Source organism: Colobus angolensis, unplaced genomic scaffold (assembly GCF_000951035.1).
Source record: "Colobus angolensis palliatus isolate OR3802 unplaced genomic scaffold, Cang.pa_1.0 Scaffold158, whole genome shotgun sequence".
Taxonomy (NCBI): Eukaryota; Metazoa; Chordata; class Mammalia; order Primates; family Cercopithecidae; genus Colobus; species Colobus angolensis.
In genome coordinates this window covers 9143230-9166041 of record NW_012114688.1, presented here as the reverse complement: position 1 = coordinate 9166041, position 22812 = coordinate 9143230, and the positions used below count along the sequence as shown (strand labels likewise).

The window sequence follows — 22812 nt, the reverse complement described above, 5'->3', positions numbered from 1 at the left end:
CCAGCCTCAAACTCTGCAACACCATATAATAAGAACAGAAGGTGAGTTTGTCTTGTTTTAGAAAATCCCACTCCATTTAATGCTTTTTGAAGGAGGGAGCCTCCCTCCTTTAATTTCCTCAACAGGAAATGCTATAAAAATCACTGTAGCACTAGTCTATTCCTTTTCTAAAAATACTGTGTGTGTGTGTGTGCGTGTGTGCACATGTGTGTGTGTGCACATGTGTGTATGTGTGTGTGTTTAGGCTGAGATGGAGATGAAGTGTTCTTACTTTTAGGAGCTGAGATTGCATCTCCTGACTGCTAAAAGTAAATTTTGAGGCCCAACACCTAATAACGTTAAAAAAAGAAAAAAGTAGCCCTTTAAATAGCAATAGTGCTGTTAAGATCTATGGGATGGCTAGTATCAGCTTTTATTCCAACATCCTTCGAGCTCTAATGCCAATTCTGCAGTAAGCAACCTTCCCAGAGCATGACATGTTAGAAGAATGGGCCCTCTAATGCTAGTGATTCATTTCAGGAATGATGTCAAGAAACATACTTTGCTTGCTGAGCTGTCAGGGATGATAACTTCCCAGTCCAGGCAAAGTCAGGACTTAATTCATCTTCCCATGCTGGGAGCCAAGTGAATCTGGCCGTGACATCTACCCACTGTACATGGGCGATGTCAATATTTAGGTGGAGGCAATGAATTAAACGTCTTCCTTTTTCTTCCTGGATAGTAAGGCTATGCATTCAGGCTCAGCAGTGAAAATGTTGACAGCTGCTCTGTAAAGAGGTTCCTGTCATTTATTTGAATTGGTTTACAACAAGCAGATCTTTCTCTTAGAATATGAATGACAGAGGTGCTGTATCCAGAAATTCTTACCACAGGGGTCTGGCCCTAAGGATGCATTTTGGGGTGACTAGACAAGAATAAAACCATATGTTATTTCACATATGTTATAAGGTAGGTAGGATGTGAGTTTATTTATTCCATTGCGTTCCCACACTCCACTTCTTACCAGCGTCTGGGGGTTGATGATTTCCCACAAGACAGGGATGGCTGAGGAAAGAAACATACACCATAGAAACCGGGTCACATTGACTTTATTTTACAAAGAAATAAGCACTTACCCTTTCAATAGAATCATACCTTAGGCAGATGTTTCATTTCGTCTTTTAACTTTGCCCAATGCCTGAACTTCTCTATGAGAAACTCTTATAACTGAAGGGGATATGGTCTCTTAACCATTTAAAACCCAGTATGTTGTTTTCACACTGAGAACACTGGTTTGTCAGATTAGCATGAATACTTGTAAGAAATACCTGAAATGCTGTTCCATGCCAGGCATTGTACCAGAACTAGAAAGGGTAGGTATATGAGGAGAAAACAGCCAAGGTCACATCTGCTCCAGAACAGAAATCAGTAAAGAAAAAATTGCCACTCTGATTATGCCTTCTGACTTGGAAAAAGAATTACGGACTTTCCAGGGTAGAGGGGACTTTAGATCTAGACTAATAGTTCTTAATGTTTATCTTTGAGTCACAGAACTCTCTGAGACTCTGACAAAGGCTACAGATTCTTTCCCCAGCATAATTTGTATACTTACATAAAGCTCCCATCTAGTCCAACCTTCTAATACACAGAGAGCAAGTAGCTTCTCCAAGGTCACCTAGAATTTTGACGGCAGTTGACGGCAGATCTTAGATTGGAATTAGATGCTAGTCTTGGACTTAGTTCACCTCTTGCGGAAAAGTGGAGATGAAGTGTCCCCACCCTCAGGAGTTGAGAGTACATCTCCTGTCTACTAAAAGTTAATCTTGAGGCCTAACACCAAGCAATGTTAAAAACGAAAAAGAAAAAAGAGCCTTTTAAATAGCAATAGTGCTGTTAAGATTTTTTGCAGTTAAGATGTTTTGCAGTTAAGATTTCCTTTTTTATCATAGAATAAAAAACTTCTTCCTCTGGATGAAAAAATTTCATGAAACAATAGAAAGTATACTAATAAATAATTTTAAATTTTAGATGCCTTGTAGTTAATAGGGTCGTTTAATGTCAGATAGACTTGGGGAAGTTATTCCCCAAGCATGGGCACTAGGGGAAAGCATTCAATTTCTTTAAAGCTCATTCCTTCATCTGTAAAAATTATAAGACAGTAGGATATGTCCAATGGATCATGTCTCTTGTGAATATTAAAAGAGATGATGAATGTACAATATGAACACAATGCCTGGCTCTTAGCATGTGTTCTATTAATGGTGTTACTATTATTTTTGTCATTAATATTATTTAACGTGTAAAAGGAGATTATAGGCAGACATTAAAGAGAAACCAGTACAAGTTTCCTTCTTCCATATGTGCCTATGGGGCTGTAGAGATGTCTATCTTGGAACAGTAAAAGGAAGCTTCCTTTTTGAACAGTTCATCATGTACTGTTGTTCTCTTTCAGTGAATGAAAGATTGTAACATTAAGAGGAATTTGCAGGCAGACATTTTAAAGAAACTAGCAGAATAAGTTATAAGATTAATAAGATTAAATATTATTTTAAAGGTCCCAGGCAAAGACTGCTGCCACACAAACCGGGCTATATTTCAAAATAACTATTTATTTAACAAATATTTAATGAACATTTTATTAAGTTATGGGAAATAAAACAGATATGATCTCTGCTTTCATTGAGTCAATAGTATTGCAAGTATTTCCCTTTTGTTGTCCAGGTTATTATCTGAAACCTGAATCTTACTCAATATTGCACCCATATTTTGCCCAATATTTAAGTTGCAAATGGGAAATAAATTCAGGAAAAAATTACTATAGCCACTTAAAAAGGATTTAGATATCATTCATATTTAAAGCTAACCTAACCAACAACTAAAGATATATGACCATAAATAACATTTATATTTCCAACTCCACAACTTTTAAGTCAGCATCACAACTGACTGCAGTGTGACCATAAAGAGTATCATTCAAAACATATGGAACTGACAAATGTCCTTTGTAGGTTTGGTTAAAAATTAGGAAATATTCAAGAATTGCAATTATCAGAGAAGTCCGTTTTATACTTCTCACAAGCTTTCTAAGCATCTGTTTGGTTGAGGTAATAAAACTCTGCTAAGTGCTAAATTCTTGCATTTATTGTTCCACAGATATCAGCAGTGACACATTTAGAAGAAGATATGCAATACCCGCTTCAGCCTTGGCAGGAGAAAGTCTTGAGAAGCATTTAACAAATGAATCATGGCAGCCTCCAATAGAAAAAGAAGACAATGGCTTACAACCTCATAGGCAGAGACATTTTATTACAAGCTCATCATCCAAGCCTTGTGAGCCTGAGGAACACTATGTACAAAAGATCGTACAAAAACATAGATCAAAATATGATGATCCTTGCAGACTGTTAAAACAGAGCAGACCTAGACATTTTCAGCCAAACAATTCTCTTATCTGTAAATATGTGCCCTGTGATCAATTTGAAGATTACATGAAAGAAAAGCCAACTCGTAGACAACACTCAAAGCCTGAGAAAGAGCGAATCCAAATTAACAGTGCAATAGAAAAATTTCTTATGAGTGAGGACAACATAGATTTATCAGGATTATCAACAAAAATCAAGAAAGCATATTCCCCAAGGAGGGTTAGTGTCCATGATCCTGATTTAGTAGAAATAAATAGGTCAATGATGTCACCCAAAACATCAACCCCTTGGAAACGACAGAAAAATCAAAGTAACCAACTGACTAAGTTGGGTGTCAAAAACTATAGCAACCCTGGGGAGAGAAACAAAGGAGAAAAATGGTTTACTAATTCATGGGTTCTGAGAAGGAAGAGAAACCCTCAGTCTGACCTCAAAGGGAAAATTAAAGGACAAAACTTAAAGATAAAATTAAATTTACATCCTTTTAGAAAAGTCAGAGTCCATCCAGAAAAATCCTTGTCAGGTCTCCCAAAACAATACAAGCAAGTATTGTTGCCTCCTAAGAAATTATCCAAAACTTCTGAGACAAAAGCCAAAATAAATACTGTGTCTTCTGCAGATTTTCTTCAACAGTCAGAGAGTAGCAACTATGTTAGACTCACTTCAAAGCGGCTGCCTCTGAAACATGCCTCAAAGCAGACCCCATATTACGAACGAAACACTAAACGTGCCCCGCTGCTCAATGCTAACAACTTGTCTGTAGTCAGCCAGAGCTCTGGCCACATTCCTGATGGAAACACATCAAAATGGCCTCAGCCTACACCCACTGATGCTGAGCACAGGCACTCACATTCTCAATTCTCAACTGAACAAATGGAAGGTGCAACTCAGCTTGAATCAAAAGTGCTTAGTTATTTACCAACTACTTGGGAAAATACAGGAAGTGATGTTTTACCATTCCAGCATTCCACGGGGGCTACTGACCAACGGGCAACGGAGTCCACTGAGCACACGGGACAGAATGTATCAAAGACCAGCGAGCTAAATCAGTTTTCTTTGTCCCCGAGGAATCAAACACAACTTTTAGATGCTCACAAGACTGACAGCTACAACAAGGAATACACTGTAGATCAAAATGAAGCCTTACAACACGGAGAGCAAAATTCAACTCGTACACAACTTGGAGATAAAGAAAAAACATTAATGACAAAACCCCAAATACCACATCAAATTGTGGAAAATTGTATTACGGATAAGGAAGAAAACGATGTAGAAAAAAAACTTTCAAAAACAGAAACTTGTGATTCCTCTCTCATTCCCCAAACACGATCCAAGAACAACCTATCATTTATGAAGACAAATTCAATTCCATACCAAAATAGAATAGAACTTCCCAAGGATATCAGTACTTCTCCTGTTAGTAGTCAAGCCATTTGGCACCTAACCAATAGTAGCGAAAAAGGAATTGACAGCACAAATGCATTGCCCAGAAATGACGGCTCTGAAGCACTAGAGATAAAAATAGTAGGGAAAGAAGAGAAAAATATGCTTGATGAAAGCAAGACAGATTCTAGTATGTTAATTCAGATCACACAAATGACCTTAAAAGGCACCACAAAAGAAAGGCAGCAAACTTGGGAAAATGGAACAAGTGTAAAACATGTATTATATGATGCAAGCTCTGCCGAGGAGACCATTACAGCTAAAGATTTAAGTATCACAAGTTCCTATGAAACCCAAAATAGAATACTTTGCAGTGAAGTAGATCCTGAAATTAACAGTAATATGCATAATTTTAGAGAATTTCAAAATATTCAACCAGATAAAGATAGTGCATATAAAGAAGGCTCAATGACAGTGGAGACACATGAAGCACTTTCCTTCTTACCAGGGTTAAAAGACAGTTTTGAGGCAGAATATGAGATGTTTTCAGTTCCTAGCAGAATAAATGAAACTGAAAACTCTGCTCCAAAACCTGTACTGTATCCACCATCTGCTGAATATGCTACTATATCACCTTTAGAAGCAGAATAAAGTGAAGAAAATAACTCAAATAGTAATTATTTTCTACTTTAGCTTTCTTCAAGAGGACACACAAACACCTCTTAGCCTTTGTGTGCATTACAAATGCATCATTTTGGAGGATAATGATGTCCTCAGTAGCTCTTTGTTATCAATAAAAGAAAACCACAGAGTTGAATATATGACAAAAATCAAAGATGGAGTCATAGGATATGTCTGACACAATTAACTGAGTATACTTCCCTAAGGAATGAAAAACCAAGTAAGAAAAGTTTGGCCAAGTCTTGCAAAAGCAAGCAAACATTGAAGAAGCAAAAAAAACAAAAAACAAAAAAGCCTCAAACAAATGAAATACTACATAAGAAAAGTATTTGAGCAGATTTACATTTGATGTTTATTTTATGTAAATTATTATACACATCTCAATTAGTGGTATTACAATATTGCTTTCTACATGGATAATTATATATTCATATTTGTGTTTGATCTGTTTTCCTAATTATAGTATGAAAATAAAAATTCAGCTTTGTTAACTGTAGTCTAACTGATATGCATATTGGCATATTTCATACATTTGCAATTGTCCTGTTGACAATTATCTTAGATTTAAGTAGAAGTGTTTAAAACCTGTTATTTCTCTAAGAGAAAAAAGTTAAGGATTTCCAGGGATAGTTGGCTGTTTCCATAAAAATCTGCAAAATCCAATAAATCCACTAGGTGGAGATCTCAGCTTCAATCATTTTAGAAGAACAGGGCTTGAAGATCAACACAATGGATCCTGAACAAAAGGAATTTTAATGAGCTTTATTGCCAATTGTTATTAATTTAAGATTTTGGAAACTAAATAACCTATTAGTACATAGCTTTCAAGGTTTGATCTCTTGGGTTTCGCATGCCGCTATTGTTTGGAGTGAGAACTCCTCCTTGTACACTGGAATTACATGTGAATATAAATATTACATTTAAAAACAGTAACAGAACAAACATGTCTCATTCAAAGCCATGCTTATTTGAAAAATATAGATAGGGATTCAAATAATTTAATTATTGAGACCACTGTAAAAAATATTTAAAGCATACCGTCACGGTTTAGAATATTATCATATTTTACATTTTTTAGTAGGGGAACAAAAAGGTTAAAAGGGAAACAAACTTCCTTTTCTCATATCTGTATACCTGTCTAGGTCTATACATCTTTATATCTACATTTGGTATAATAATAATAATAAATAAGCTTTGTAAACCTTCTAAGATTATTAGAACAATATAAATATAGCCCACATACCTCACCTCTTTTGTTTCCCTTCTTATTCAGAATTGCTAGGAAATGACTTAAGTTTCTTATTTTGAAAGTTCCTAAACTTCTTACCTCTCTTTGTCTTTTCTCACCAATATTCAAGACTTTATTGCTTTTAATTCTAATTCCTCTGGTATTTTTGTTCATTATCTCTGCTTGAGCTTAACTCCTATGCCACCTATCTGCCTTGCCTGATCCCACTTTATTTTTAAAGCACCTTTAAGGTGAGACAAGTATCTATGCCAACTTCTTGCATGATAAGTTTATTCCACCCTAATTGACGGCTTCTTCATCTTTGTAGACCAGGTCACTTTTTTTTTCTTGGTAGCTATCTTTCCTTTTCCTTTTTCTTTTTTTTCTACTTTAAAGCACTGTCACCTTACTGCAGCACCTTTAGCTTTGTTCTCTCTCCTCTCGCTGCCAACAATATCCCTGATATCTAGAGGCCTAATGAGTACTCTTGGTCACTAGCTGACTCTCAGGAGGCAGCAGTGCTAGTTCTACTGGTCTCTTTTCTTTCTTCCATTTCTGAAATCCAGTCTTTTATCTCTTTATGATGTTTCCTTTGAAATAGTTCTCAGGTTTACCCTTGCCCTTGAATCTCCATGGTAACCATTGTAGTCTGTGTGTTGTAATCAACTGGATTACTCAAACAGCAATCCAGCTGGCTGCTCCAACTTCATTGTCTTTTGCTTGAGTTTCAACCCATTAGTTCTCTATCTTTGTTGGGCACAAATCACCTGGGGTGCTTGTTAAAATGTGGTGTTTCAGGCTCCATGTCAGAGATTTTCATTCAGTAAACTTAGGATAGGGCCCCAGAATCTTTGTTTCAACAAACATTCTAAGGTAATCTGTAACCCATAGTTCGCAGCCACATATTAAGAAACAATGCTCAGCTATTCCAGTGAGCATTAGAAGATAATTCAACGCTTGCCTTACTATAGGAACTACATACAATTTTTTAAGTAAATAAGTCCTTTGTATCAAACTCAGATGAACTTTCTTAAAAAATTACTTTTACCTTTTCACTGCTTTAGAGATAAAAATATAATTGCCATAATTCCATGTCCAAATTTCCTGTTCTAGTTTCCAAAATCTGTCACTATCTAATATCAGGCTTTTATTATTATTTTTTTTTACCTCTTACTGTTTTCCAACCTTCTCCCATCTTCAATAGACTGGTCTTCTTACTCTCCTCAATGTTCTAGTTTATGAATTTTGACTAAGAAGACACCCTGGAGAAAATACTGTGCTTCAAACTCAAGGAATGAGGTAAAGACAGATATACAAGAAAAAATGAGAAGCAAAGTTGATAACCTAGAAAGTAATGACCAGGATAGCATGATGTTAGTGTCCTCCATCTAAAGATGAACTTGTTTCAAATAATGCCTGACACAGAGATTTAACCTCTCCATGACTACAATGTTGCAACTACTACTAGTCTTTCCCTTGTATCTGTTCTCCCAGTGAATTTTCACATGTTCTGGTTGCTTAGACTGTTCTTTCTCACCAAGCTGTCTTCTTTCAGAAAACTCCTGTTCATGATTTCAGTTCAAGTGTTACTCTTTTTGGGAAGCCTTCACTAACCTACATTCTGTCTTTGTCCCCCAATTTGCTAGCAGTATTCTTTTAGTATATATTCTCACAGAATTTTGTCTTTCTTAATCTTGGCAGGTAACTATAGAATCATTAATGTGTTTATTCAATCAATCTCCATATAACTACCAGGTCTTAAACTCCATTTAAGTTAAGAGTTTCCATCTCTATTGAATCCCTTGCCCCTATCCCTAGGAGGTATACAGGAGGAACCCAACATATAATTGTTGAAGGAAATAATGAAAAATAGCCCATTGTTTCCTTTTCTTTGCCACTCAGCTTGCTGACATGGTAAAGACCTTACTTGGCAATTAAGGAAGACTCGAGTGTGTCACATACAGAAGCAGCTCCACTTTACAATACTGAGGTGGTTGCCAGAGCCAAGTCAGGCTTGACTTACTGGCAGACCCACATATCACAAGTCAGTTGAAGACTTTGCTTTCCTAATATGCTTTTTCTCCGTCTTCCCCTCTGCATCTCATCAGCAGAACAAAGACTCTGTGCTGATAGCAATACAACTTTTCTACTAAGCAATCGATTTTTGTCCTTTTTTTTTTTTTTTAACAGAATCCTTCTTTGGCCATGTTCCAATTTGTTTCTCATTTCCCAACCTTTTGCTTAAGACATTCATTCTATCCAAAAAATGCTTTTAGGACCTGCCAATGACTTACCTTTATCTTGAAATTAGAAATTCCACACGCCTGTTATCTATAATTATGAAGAGGCACTTCATCAAAGCAAAAGAGATTCCCTTGATTGTTATTTGATGGTAAACTTTGTCATAGCTCACATCCCACAGAGAGAAGGAAATTCTAGAACAGGTGCTTGACATACTTTTTCTGAGAAAGTATGCCTGAAGTTCATACTGAAATACAAGAAAAGATTTTTCTAAACTATTTTATGTGATGTAATTTTCAAGAAGAAATTTTCTGGACATCAAAGTTCCAATGCAGGGATTGAAGGCACTGATAGGCAATAGTGGTATTCAGTCATTTACTCAACAAACATTCTTGAGCATCTGACTTTAGATGTTAGTGTTATAGCAGTGAACAAAATAAAACAAAACAAAAAGCCCCTGCTTTCATGGAGCTAACATTTTGGTAGTGATGGAAGATTCTAAACAAATAAACATGTAACATATCAGGTTGAATGGCCAGTATAAGAGGTTATCTTCTGAGATACTCAATCCGTCCCAAAATGATCTCCATTTTTTCTTCTTAAGAGTTTCTGTGTATACAGATGAGACTGGGTAATGACTTGGTTTGGATTTTGCCTTTAGGAAAAGAATGGAAAACTTACTTTCTCTTTTCAAACATCTGGACTGGGGCTTATTCTATTTCTCCTAAGTGATTTCCTGAAATAATAACAGCCTCACTTTATCTATTCTTTTGTTGAAGAGAGATAAAGTGCCTACGAAGGATCAGAAACACAGTTATATTTTAAGAGGACAATAACTAGGATGGCTTAGGATGGAAAAATAAGAACCATTAGGTCTTTATGTATGAGGTCCTCCAGTGTGAAGAATGCAAACTAATATTCTCCACTCTGAGCAATGGAATCAATGGATTGATATCAAAACACAAGGATTTTAATAGACAACAAAATATACTGGCAGAAAGATTACTAGACCCTGGACTGGACTGTGTTACTAGGAAAGAAGTTGTACAATCTCCTCTGTGAATCTCTGAGAACAAAGCAGGCATAACCTGTCTGCACATTTAAGAATCCTTTCTTGCAGGTGGATTGTCTGGAATTTCATTCTGTGATAATACGACTATTCTCTCACTATTCTTTTAGACCTATGACCATATTTAAAAATTTATTTTACTGTTTACATATCCCTTCCATAACATTGATCACTCCATTTGAATTCTAAGTCTATGCTGTTAACCGCATCATAATACTGTCACTCAGAAAGTTAGAGAGGGATTAGGACCCTCTTCTGCCTCCCACAATGCTCCTGAAGACCACCTATTCTGAGGCCTGCCTCATGTTTAAAAGCCAACACAAATCCATCCTGTGCCAAATTTCTTGCTTTGGAAAATGACTAACTGTGGCTCACGCATAGTTAATAAAAATTGCAGCTGAGATGAGACTGTGAGTCATCTGTCATACCCTGGTCTCTCTTTTACTAATCAGTTGTGAGAAACGTTTCAAAATCAGAAAGCAGCAGCTAAGAAATATGAGATACTCAGACTTCTTGAGGCAATTAGAGACTAAAGAGCAGAAGGCAAATCAGTCTTCCCGCCTTGACAGTCTTAAAATACACACTGAAAGTAGACTTTGGAGTTATACTATTTGTGACAGATTTTGACCATAACACATTTTCTAAGAGGAAATAAAAATTACTCACTTCAGGACATGCGTTCCACCCTCGTATCAGCAGAGATGATACAGGCTTGGGAATGGAATAGCCAATGGGAGGTCTGATGTGGTGGTAAGCCATGTCTGCTGCTGCAGCCGCTGCAAACCAAATGGTCATGTCAGTTTTGAAATTCACATATTTATTTCAAGAAACAAATGAAGAGACACACACACACAAAAGGCATTAAAAATCAATCTGAGCAACATCAGCAGAGATTCAAAGAGACTTCTGGGCCTTTTTCCCCCCAATGGTCTAAATAAGTGATGGATAATTTGATACTATAAATTTATAATTGTTCATTCATTTGGTTTCAGACTCAATAAATAGCAGAAGGCATTTATAAGGAGTGAAGGAATATGCAAGGAGCAAGTCGTTTTGTTTGAAGTATAGGGTATGTACATGATATTATAAGAAGTAAAGACTGAAAGGCAGATTAACAAGACTGTATAATGCCATAAATCCTAGGCTAAAGAGCTTATATTGTATGTAGTAAACATGGAATACCACTGAAATTTCCACTTCTGATAGCACCTGTATCATTGAGCAAAATAGATTTTTTAAAGCTTAAATCCTATTACTGGTTATAAGGTTGTTGGGATTTTAGTTTTAAATTTTATAAAGTAGTTATTATTTTTAAAACTCTCTTGGACACGTCACATCCTTATTTTAGCTAACGATACTCATTGAATTCTGTCGTGTTGCCTGCCTGCATGGATTTCTGAATATTGCTCATCTCAATGTCTGCATCACTGTGTTGTGATTCTTAGAACTTCACTGTAGATTCCTGATTACTAAATATTTCCTGTTCTGCAACCAATGATTTCTATACTCCCTTAGAAACCAAGCTTGTGGCTACTTTTACTGAATGCATTTTGTATCAGGCATCATGGCAGGTAACTACATAAACTCCTTTAATCCTCCTAACAACCATACAAAGTAGGTGGTGGTGGTGGTGGTGGTGTGTGTGGAACTAGTGTTTTTTTTTTTTTTTTTTTTTGAGGCGGAGTCTTGCTCTGTCGCCCCGGCTGGAGTGCAGTGGCCCAATCTGGGGTTCCGCCTCCCGGGTTTACGCCATTCTCCTGCCTCAGCCTCCCGAGTAGCTGAGACTACAGGCGCCCGCCACCTTGCCCAGCTAGTTTTTTGTATTTTTTAATAGAGACGGGGTTTCACCGTGTTAGCCAGGATGGTCTGGATCTCCTGACCTCGTGATCCGCCCGTCTCGGCCTCCCAAAGTGCTGGGATTACAGGCTTGAGCCACCGCGCCCGGCCGGAACTAGTTTTTAATGTATAAATATTTTACATATAACTAGTAGTTGGTGCAGACTTTTGTTTCAAAATCCATGGTCTCTTCAGCACATATTATAATGAAAATACTCTGTAATCAATACATGATGCCCTGTTTATTCTTCACAAAAATTGCTGTGCATCAGTGAGAGGATAAAGTTCCAGGACATTGCTGCTTCCTATCTTTTAGATTGTGGCGTTGTAAGCATCTGTCTATATCTTAATGACTTTTGAGCTATAAGCCCACTACTGCCTCTACTCTACCAAAATTTACTCCCATCAAATTCTGTTTATCCATACACTTTCAGTAGGTCTAGTAAAATTATATGCAATGTGATTTGATCAACACTTTGCTTTATGGATTATTCTGAATTATTACCTAATTTTGCCAATTGTAAATTAATACTTGTTCTTTGTAGAAGTTTAAAAAATTAAGAGAATTAGAAGGAATAAACGTTATCATTTAGAAGAAACCATTGTTAAAATATTTCACATATTTCTTATATATTCTTTATGTCATTGACCTTATGTCAATATGCAATTATGTAATTCTTTTTTCCTAAATATTAAAGAATTAATCTAAGCAATCAAGCATTTTCTCATGTTATTAACACTCTATTTTAACCTATTTTAATGACGCTGCATTTAGCTTTTAATCATTTCCCAATCTGAGGTTGTTTCAAATTTGGGTGTACACACTTCAAAGAATATCTTTTCAACACGAGTTGCCAGATTTCATAGATTATTCGTTTATGATATTTTGAGGAGTGAAAACGATGTGCCAAATTGCATAACTACTTTAAAGACTTCGGTACAATTATTCTAACAGTTGTACTAAATTTATACTCTCAACAGCATGTGTGTGAGGGTTATCAATATATCTCATCTGCACCAGAATTAGGTTTTCTCATTTTATAAAACATGTTACTAATTTCAGAGGTAAATATATCCACTCATTTTTTGTTGTTTAGATTGTGTTCTTATCAAATATGTCACTCCTTATCAAATGTGTCTTCTGTGTCACAAAAAATTAGGCATTTTGGAGTACTTTCACTGGTTACTCTTGACTTTTTTTTTTTTTTTTCTCGAGACAGTCTCTCTGTGTCACCCAGGCTGGAGTGCAGTAGTGTGATCTGGGCTCACTGCAGCCTCTGCCTCCTGGGATCAAGTGATTCTCCTGCCTCAGCCTCCCGAATAGCTGGGACTACAGGCACGTGCCACCACCCCTAGGTAATTTTTTTGTATTTTTAGCAGACATGGGATTTCACTGTGTTAGCGGGATGGTCTTGCTCTTTTGACCTCATGATCCTCCTGCCTTGGCTTCCCAAAGTGCTGGGATTACAGGCATGAGACACCATGCCCAGCCACTCTTGACTATTTTTAAATTATTTCTGGAATGAGGTAAATCAATAAGCAAACAGACTGGTGCTTAGCAATCATTGATCTTCTAACTCTGCTCTACTTTGTTACCTTATGATCATTTGGATATTGTTGAGCTGGTGTAGCTATAAGTACATAAGCCAGTATGGAGAGCACATTTAAAATAATTGTACATAGCCTAATGGGGAGGGACTACTCATAAAGTGAGTTAAACTCAGATGCAGGTGCCAGCCATCCCCCTTTGAAACTCTTTTAGATTCTGGTATCAAAAATATAGAGTTACTTGTTTGCTTCTTGGCAGTGTGTCTGGAAAATCAGTTTAAGATTAATGATATTTAATTCTTCATTATTCAAAGTAGATTCTGCAAAGTCTTGGCATCTCCTCCCCTTTGCTTTAAGCACTCTTGGCAGTGATACTACTTATCAGTGCCTCCACCAGAAAGTGGGCAACGCAACATGAGGGGGTCATGACATGGAAATTTGTCACCTTGAGATTGTTTTGTCAGTCTTGCCTAAGCAGCCATGCTACACTAACATCTGGGAAATTTTCTGGTATTACAGATTCAGGAAGGTGATTGTCAGCCCATTAATCAAATTTTTACCTTGATCGCTACAAAAAATATGTTAGAGGATTTGTGTAAATGTTGGTTTCTACTTTAAAGAGTAAGACTTTGCCATTAAAGGAGAATAAAGCTAAATTTAAAAATATTAATAACTATTTATTGAGCAACTATTATGTTTCAATACTAACCTGAAATATTTATCAATAGTTTAGTAAAAATAATAATCTAGATCTAGAGTAGAAGTATCTAATAGAACTTTTTACACTGATAAAAATGTTCTTGTAATCCCAGCACTTTGGGAGGCCAAGGCAGGCAGATCACAAGGTCAGGAGATTGAGACCATTCTGGCTAACATGGTGAAACCCCGTTTCTACTAAAAATACAAAAAATTAGCTGGGCATGCTGGCATGCACCTGTAGTCCCAGCTACTTGAGGCAGGAGAATCACTTGAACCCAAAGCAGAAGTTGCAGTAAGTCGAGATCATGCCACTGCACTCTAGCCTGGGTGACAGAGCAAGACTCCGTCTCAAAAAAAAAAAAAAAAAAAAAAGTTCTACATTGTTCAATATGATGGCACAAAGTTACAGAGCACTTAAAATGTGGCTACTGTGACTGATACATTGAGTTTTTAATTTGTTTAATTTTATTTAATATAAATTTAAATAGTCATGGTAAGTGGCTTTCATATTAAACAACATAATTCTAGAGCATAGCTCGCACTCTCATTATCCTGAGTAACAAGACCTGAGTTAAACACAGTATTGTGAGTCAGCCGCAGAGTCTATGTAACCATGGTGTCAATTTGTGGATTCAACTTCTCCCTTGTTTGTCAATACTTTATCAAGAAAAGAAAAGACACGAATGGAGATTGTCTATGTCGTTTCTCAAAAGTGACAGACCAGTGAAAAGCTACAGAACAAGCATTCAACACAACATGTGATAACCTCATTCATATATTCATTTGTCAAAATGTACTGACTATTTTATGTAAGTGATAATAAACCAAAAATAATCTGGCGTTATTTTTTTCAATGAAAGTTGGTAAATGAATAAATAAGAAATAAGTGAATGACTAATTTTTTTCACTGCATGTTACGGTGGTTCAGTCGTTAATTCTAAAATGCGATTCCTTTTGCCTGGAATGTTCTCCCCTACCCCTTTTTCCTTAATAACATCTACTGTCATTTAGGTCTTATCTTTGATTGGCTTTTGCTGGGTACCTTCCTATGTACTCCCATAACAACCTGTACTATCATAACATGTATTATACTTAATTGCCTCTTTATTTGTCTGCCTGTGCATGTAGATCATAAATGCCTTGAGGTCAGGGACTGTGTCTTTTCACCATTATATCTTCTGTGCCTAGCACAGTAATGGGCTATTAATAGGTATTCAAAAGGTGTGCATTATTTCCCTTAGGATGATGGCCCCCAGCTACACCCGTGTTGCTGCAAAGCACACTACTTTGTTCTTTTTATGGCCATATAGTATTCTATGGTGTATGTGTAGCATAGTTCTTCATCCAGTCCTCTGTTGATGTGCACCTAAGTTGATTCCATGTCTTTGCTATTGTGAATAGTAGAGGTCATTATCTGAAGGGAATTAATGCAGGAACAGAAAACCAAATAACACATGTTCTCACCTATAAGTGGGAGCTAAACATTGGGTACACATGGACATAAAGATGAGAACAACAGACACTGCAGACTACTAGAGGGGGAAGGGAGAGAGAGGGGCAAGTTGAAAAACTGCCTATTGGATGCTATGCTCACTACCTGGTGTTGCGATCCATAACCTAAACCTGAGCATCACAATATACCCATGTAGCAAACCTGCACATGTGCCCCTGAATCTAAAATAGAAGTTGAATAATAATAAATTAAACAATTAAAAAGGTAGGCACTAAAAGTGTTATTTAACTGGAACTAATATAAATTCTGGTATATAGGACTCAGTAACATTTATTGAATAAATGAATGAAGATGATAGCTCAATAGCAATAAATATCTTATTCATTATTATGTTTAGAGAACAGGGCACAATGCCTAGCCATCAAGAAACACTGTAGAATGAATATAATGTTTAGTTTAATTCTAGATGACAACATGATCAGGTAAATTACTGAAATCTCGTGGCAAATTTAATCAATAATATTATCTTCCATTCAAAAATATGGGAGGAGGTGCTTTGATAAATTGAAGCAGAGTGACATAATAAGAAGTACCCTTACCAAGGAAATCTGGAGGCCTAATTTTCAGTCTGGCTTTTCTGTAAACTCTCTGGGAGATACTAATTAAGCCAACTGGCCTCATGAATACTAAGTTTGTTAAATGTAAGATGAAGCAGGGAAGGCATAGTATAATGGTGGCAAGCATAGGCTTTGAAGACAGGGAACCCGAGTATTTAAGTCTTGACTACCCTCTTACATTGATTCTAAAGGAACTTAATCGACACATTACTGGGACTAAATGAGATAATATACATAGAGCTCCAGGCACATTGTTGTCTCTCAGCAAGTGTAGCTGCGTTGTTGTGCAGATTATTATCATCATCTGCACATCTGAGAGTCGCACCATTTCTTTTTGGTTTGAACCTAGAGAACTAGATATAAAAAACATAATTGCATGTTTTCTGTTTTGTTTAGAATGCCAGTTATCTTAGATCCTTTTTAGGTTCTCTTTGGGTATGAATACCAAGTAAAATATTACATTGAGTTACTGCAAATTTTAAGGCTACAGCCTATCTCATTGGTCATAAGGCTCAGCTCATAATGCAACATGACTATGCAGACAGAATGACCGAGCAGCTCTCCATGACAACCTTAATTATCTATACCCCACTTACGGATAAGTTAGTATTAGATTCTCAGTCCCTAAAGTAACCTTTCACTGTCTTCTGTTTTATAAAATTAAATTTAGAAACTCATATTAAAAACACTGAAAAGAGAGCAATACACTACAATATTTTGTTAGTAAGTTTTGACCAGTATGAAATTGCCAGAAATATCTTAATTTTTCAACTTTGATTGTGTTTATGTGTGTTCTGAAAAGTATAATTGATTCTACTTCATTGTTTTTAATGGGCAGGGCTGTGGTGAGACAAAGCAAATGTGTTCTACAATCCCAGCAAGAGCTAGGACACATTCTTTGTTAAACTGACACTTTTCAATGATGTATCACCAGAGTGTATAGCATCTGAGAAAGACCATGAGATTACAATCTTGCGATTGCACTAAGAATGGCTTAATTTTTTAAGCCACATCCCATTCTCATTACATACTGTCAGAAGAATAGATTAATTTGCTCCATTGTCTGTTCTCATTGCAATCTTTGTCAGTGTAATGAAATATTGGAATGTTAATATCAGCTATATTCATAGAAAAATCTCCATCTATTGGACTGATTTAATCTTTCCAGTGATCTGGGTGGTGATTGGTTGGCTCTGCTCTTTTTAGTGATAAACCGATAAGGATTAGCACAATAAACATAAGATTTCAGAACTTCAGCTCACTCCTATTTTCCTGCTGCTTGTCAAAGCACAGTCCACACCATCAGTTTATATCCTTTGAAGTTATTATATTCAGAATGCTTTATGGTCCAAATAATATGTTGAAAAGGACATAATCATCTAATATTTAAGGATGGGTAGTAAACTCAAATGGCTACCAATATGAGACCTGTTGGATACCTGTGTATTTAAATGTACTTTAATTTATATTTTTAAATACCATATGTGACATAAAAAGTCTGCAAGACATATTTGGTTCCCGGACTTCCATTTTGCAACTCTGAGTTAAAGTCTCAATATGAAGTCTCACCAAATCCTGCCTAGAAAAAATTGGCAGATGTTCTTAAATTACTGCTATATCCCAGGCTATAAGAGCCTGGCATTAAGGAATCCCAGGACACAGAGTTAAATCTCTTCGTGAACCAGCTGGCTTCACACAGGAAAACAAAAAGAAAACAAGAGACTTTCTTCTTTGGGCCCAGACTATAATTTGAAAGTGATCCATAAATCTGGGTACCTGGTTATAAGGAAATGGGAATGGATACAATACATATTGATGGATTAATTCATCTCAGCTTTCTTCTTTAGTTGATCATGATGTATTGGAGGAGACAAGCCCAGGAGAGAAATGAAATCTAGGAAGCAGGTGTTGATTTCTTTCTGTAAAATGTATTGAGTATAGCTCTTATTTGCCAGATTGTGCCAGCTTCTTTTTCATCTTGCCTGGTTCTTCTCTCTCTGTTTGGCTTCACACCTTGGCTCCTTCTCCTTCTAATCTGATCATTTCCCTCATAAATCTGTTCCTTTTCTTGTATCCATCATTATCATGATGGTTAAGCCAGAAGCCTAGAAGTCTTTCTTGACCTACTTATTTCCCTTGTGCTCCTACCTCAATCCATTGGGAAGTCCTATTGAAATCTCCCTAAACCAATATGTCCTTTCTCTTTCAAAGCTACTGCTTCAGTTAACGTAATAGATATTTCTTCTAGATGAACTGATTTCTCTGCCTCCAGTTTTGAATTTCTCCAACCCAGCCTTTGCTTTGTTACAAGAGGAGCATTCTAAAATAATAATAAGAGTTGGTCTATATCCCTTCTTAAAACTTTGCAGTGACCTCCATTGATGACACACACAAGGCCTGTGATAGTTCATTTAATGTGTCAACTTGACTGGGCTAAGGGATACCCAGATAGCTGGTAAAAGGTTATTTCTAGTGTGTCTGTGAGGGTGCTTCTTGAAGAGATCAGCATTTGAGTCGTAGACTGAGTGTAGAAGATCCACCCTCACCAATGTGGGCAGGCATCATCCAATCCCTTGAGGGCCCCAATAGAATCAGGAGGCAGAGGAAGGGTGAATTAGCTCTCTTTTCTGGGGCTGTGACATGCATCTTCTCCTGACTTCAGATATCAGCACTTCAGGTCCTTGGGCCTTCAGACTCTGGAACTTACAGTGGTGACCCTCCTGATTCTCAGGACTTTGAATTCACACTGAATTGCATCACTGACTTTCTGGGTTCTCTGGTTTGCAGACAGCATATTGTGGGATTTCTTGGCCTTCATAATCATATGAGACAATTCCCACAATAAATCACCTCTTATAGATATAAATAGAAATATTTCACTGGTTCTGCTTCTCTGGAGAACCCTGAGTTGTACAAGGACCTTCAACATCTGGTTCTAGTTTTACATTTATAGTCTGTGTTGTTTGACTGATGTCCTTGTATTCTCTGATTCATCCCTACTGAACTGTCTGTGGATTTCTCAGGGCTCTGGACCTTGCTGGTATAGCTTTCTTCTGGATCATCTTACTCACCTCTTCATAGTTTACCTATTTAATTAGTAGACATCTTTTAAAGGTGCATTCAGGTACCATCTGTTCTAAGAATCCTTCCCTGACATCCTTTTACTACCTCCAGTCTGGGTAAAAGGCCCTTCCAGGGAGCATCCTTAGCCCTCTGTGCTTCTCTCTAGTTGAGACTTACTCTGCTGATTTTACTTCTGTCACTCATTCTCTATACTAGGAGTAGTTTGATGGCCTGGTCACTGACCTATTCCTCTTTATTTTCTGCTTACTATGGCACAGTTCCTGGTTCATAGAAAGAAAGAACTCAATGGTGGCCTAAAGGTAATAATAATAATAGCTAACATTTATTGAATGCTTATTATTGTCCACCACTGCTCTAATCTTTTGAAGTAAGTCTTGTTATTATACCCATTTCAAAAATAAATGAATGCTGGTGAGGATGCAAAGAAATGGGAACTCTCATAAACTGTTAGTGGGAATGTTAATTAGTACAGCCACTGCAATGGAGAACAGCATGGAGGTTTCTCAAAAAACTAACAATTGTACTACCATATTATCCAGCAATCACACCATTAGGTATACATTCAAAAGAGAAGAAATCAGCATATCTAAGAGATGGCTGCACTCCCATGTTTACTGCAGCACAATTCAAAATAGTAAAGATTTTGAATCAACCTAAATGTACATCAATAGATAAATGGATAAAGAAAATTTGGTACATAGTCACAAGGAATACTATTCAGACATAAAAAGAATGAAATCCTATCATTTGCAACAACATGGATGGAACTGGAAGCCATTATGTGAAGTGACATAGGCCAGGCACAGAAAGACAAATATCACATGTTCTTGCTTATATGTGGGAGCTTAAATAAAATGAACTCATGGAGATAGAAAGTAGAGTGATAGTTACCAGAGGCTGGGAAGGGTAGTGGAGAAGATGAGATAAAGTGGAAACGGTTAATAGATACAAAAATACAGTTAGATAAAATGAATAAGATCTAGTATTCAGTAGCATAATGGAGTGACTATAGTTAACAATAATTTGCTGTATGTTTTAAAACAACTAAAGAATGGAATTAGAATGTCCCTAATCCAAAGAAATGATAAAAGCTTAAGATAGATATCCCTATTATTCTGGTTTGATCATTACACATTGTACGCCTGAATCAAAACATCACATGTACCCTGTAAATATGTGCAACTATTATGTATCCATAATAACATAAAAGAAAGAATTAAGAATAAAAAATAATAAACTAAGGTATAGGTAGGTTAAATAAATTGCACAAGGTCACAAGACACATGCCAATTCTCTTTAGTCCCTACAGTGTTAGCCTGAAAAATGTTTTCTTTAAAATATTGAATTAATTTCCAACATTAAAAAATGTATAGATTTCTTAATTAACAAGCAGAAATTAGTTGATATGGTCAGCGTGGGTATACCTATGTTTCTGCTCAGCGCTGTTTGGCTGGAGCGTGAGTCAGAGCACGTGATTTCTTATTCAACACACTGTTGTGCCTTGAGCATCTACATGCTTCCCATGGTCCTGTGGGCATTTGATCTTTTTTATTTGACCTTTAAGGTGGTGGATGTGATGGTTTTTCAGTTTTCCTAAACCTGAGATTACAGGTTGATTTGAACACGTGAGATGCAAAAGAGACCCTAACTTCAAGCTTTTCTGAATGTATACCTATCACTTGTGTAGGAGTCAATGCTAATATTGGTGGTCTTTGTTTATATTTTTCCCAGGAGGTAGTATGCTGCTAAATCCAGAAGGATGAGTACTGTGTAATGTTGCTACTACCATAACTGATGTTGCTGTCTCACTTTGGAGTCATGGATTCGTTCCTCATTGTAAATGGCTAATATGTAGCTTATATTGAATCTGATGCTTCACATAATTTATTGCTGAACATATGCTAGATTGCCTAAACACTGCAATGATATTAGACATCTTGTTTCTTGATTCATGGTAACTGTCCAAGTTTGAAAAATTCAGCATCTATCATAAACAAACTTTCTTTCCAATAAGGTACTATACATTTTAATATCTGGGATATTGGAATAAAATTACTCTTAGGCAAGACTTTCAACTTTCTATTAAATAATAGTCTCCCTCTAAAATGGGTAACTATTTCTGGGGTCCATGAACTAAAATCTCAGGGCCATCTTTACCTTTTTTAAGTATTTAGTTTATAATTAGCAAAGTCTAATGAAGTAGAGAAAATTATAAAACTGTGAGTAAAATGCAACAAATACAATGATAAATGGTGACTTGGGATAAGGAGGAAATTGCACGTAACTTGATATTAGAGAATTAAGAAAGATTTTTGGAAAGAAATTACATTTAGACTAAGACGTAAAATAAATTGGAGTTAGTGTAATGAAAAGTGGAGAAGAGTGTCTCTGACAAAGAGACTAATGTGCACAAAGGCATGAGGTAAGAGAAGGCATGCTGGGGAAATGAAAGTTTCCTGTGGTTTGGATGACTCTGGATGACAGGCTGCATGTGGTGAGAAGGAGGCCGGGGAGGCAGGCAGGGACATAATCATAAGGGGCTTTGAAGATTGTGTTAAGACATATTGTTTTCATCTTAAGAGCAAAAGAAAAACACTGGGAATTTTAAGTCAGAGAAGTGCTATGTTCAAATTTGCATTTTTAGAAAGCTAAATCTAGTGATTGGTGGAAAAAAGATGATGAGCAAGGCTGAAGACAGGATGCTATTTAAGACAATGTGCAGTATTCGACATGTGAAATAAGGAAGTAGCTGTGGAAATGGAGATAACTGGATGGATTTGAGAGGTAAACTGTTGAATCAAAAATGGGAAAATAATTTTAAAAAGAAAGAAAGAGATAAATAAAATGAGAACTGAAGAGGAGTCAAGGATGACTTTGAAATTTCTACATGGGCCGCCTAGAGAACGAGAGTGCCACTGAAGTAGAGAATCAAAGGGAGCTTTGACCTTGTGTTACACTTTTCCCTAATCTTGCACCTTACAGAGAGTTTGCAGTTTATAAAGTGTGTTCACAAACATCATCTCATTTAATGCTCACAGTAATTTTTGTGGTAGTCATCATTAATTGCATTTACTGAGGAAACAGAACTTGTGAAAAGGCCTAGAGGTCAGATGAAATGCAACATACTGAGAGTATAGAAAGTGAACTAGTGTTAGTAACGTGAGAGGTACAGAATCAGGGAGAGTTTTACAGGACATAGTAAGAATTTTGAGATTGAATCCTAAGAATATGGGAAGCCATACAATAATTTTAAGTAATGGTAATATATCAGGTTTATGTTTTTAAAATATCATTTCAGTGGATGTTTAGAGATTGGAGAGGAAAAGAAAACAAAAATAAACCAAGAAAGAACAGCCAAAAACAATTTCAGAAGTTCAAGCGATAAAGCTGGCAGTTTGCACTAGGGTGATGGCAGATGAAACATTTTGAGAAATAGACAAATTTTAGGTATATATCTTACCACTTCAATTCAACATTGTACTGGAGGTCCCTGACTGTTCAAAAAGGCAAAGACAGACAGACAAGAAAGGAAGAAAGAAAGAAAGAAAGAAAGAAAGAAAGAAAGAAAGAAA

General features: G+C 36.5%; 1 protein-coding gene across 1 annotated transcript in view; it reads right to left on the bottom strand.

Annotated features, from left to right (window-relative positions):
- LOC105508112 (serine/threonine-protein kinase TNNI3K) overlaps positions 1–22812 on the bottom strand; it is a 305390-nt gene that overhangs the window by 66431 nt on the left and 216147 nt on the right. The window contains exon 21 of the mRNA XM_011936921.1: positions 10670–10779. Coding sequence (XP_011792311.1) covers positions 10670–10779 — 110 coding nt within the window. The remainder of the gene's footprint in view (positions 1–10669; positions 10780–22812) is intronic.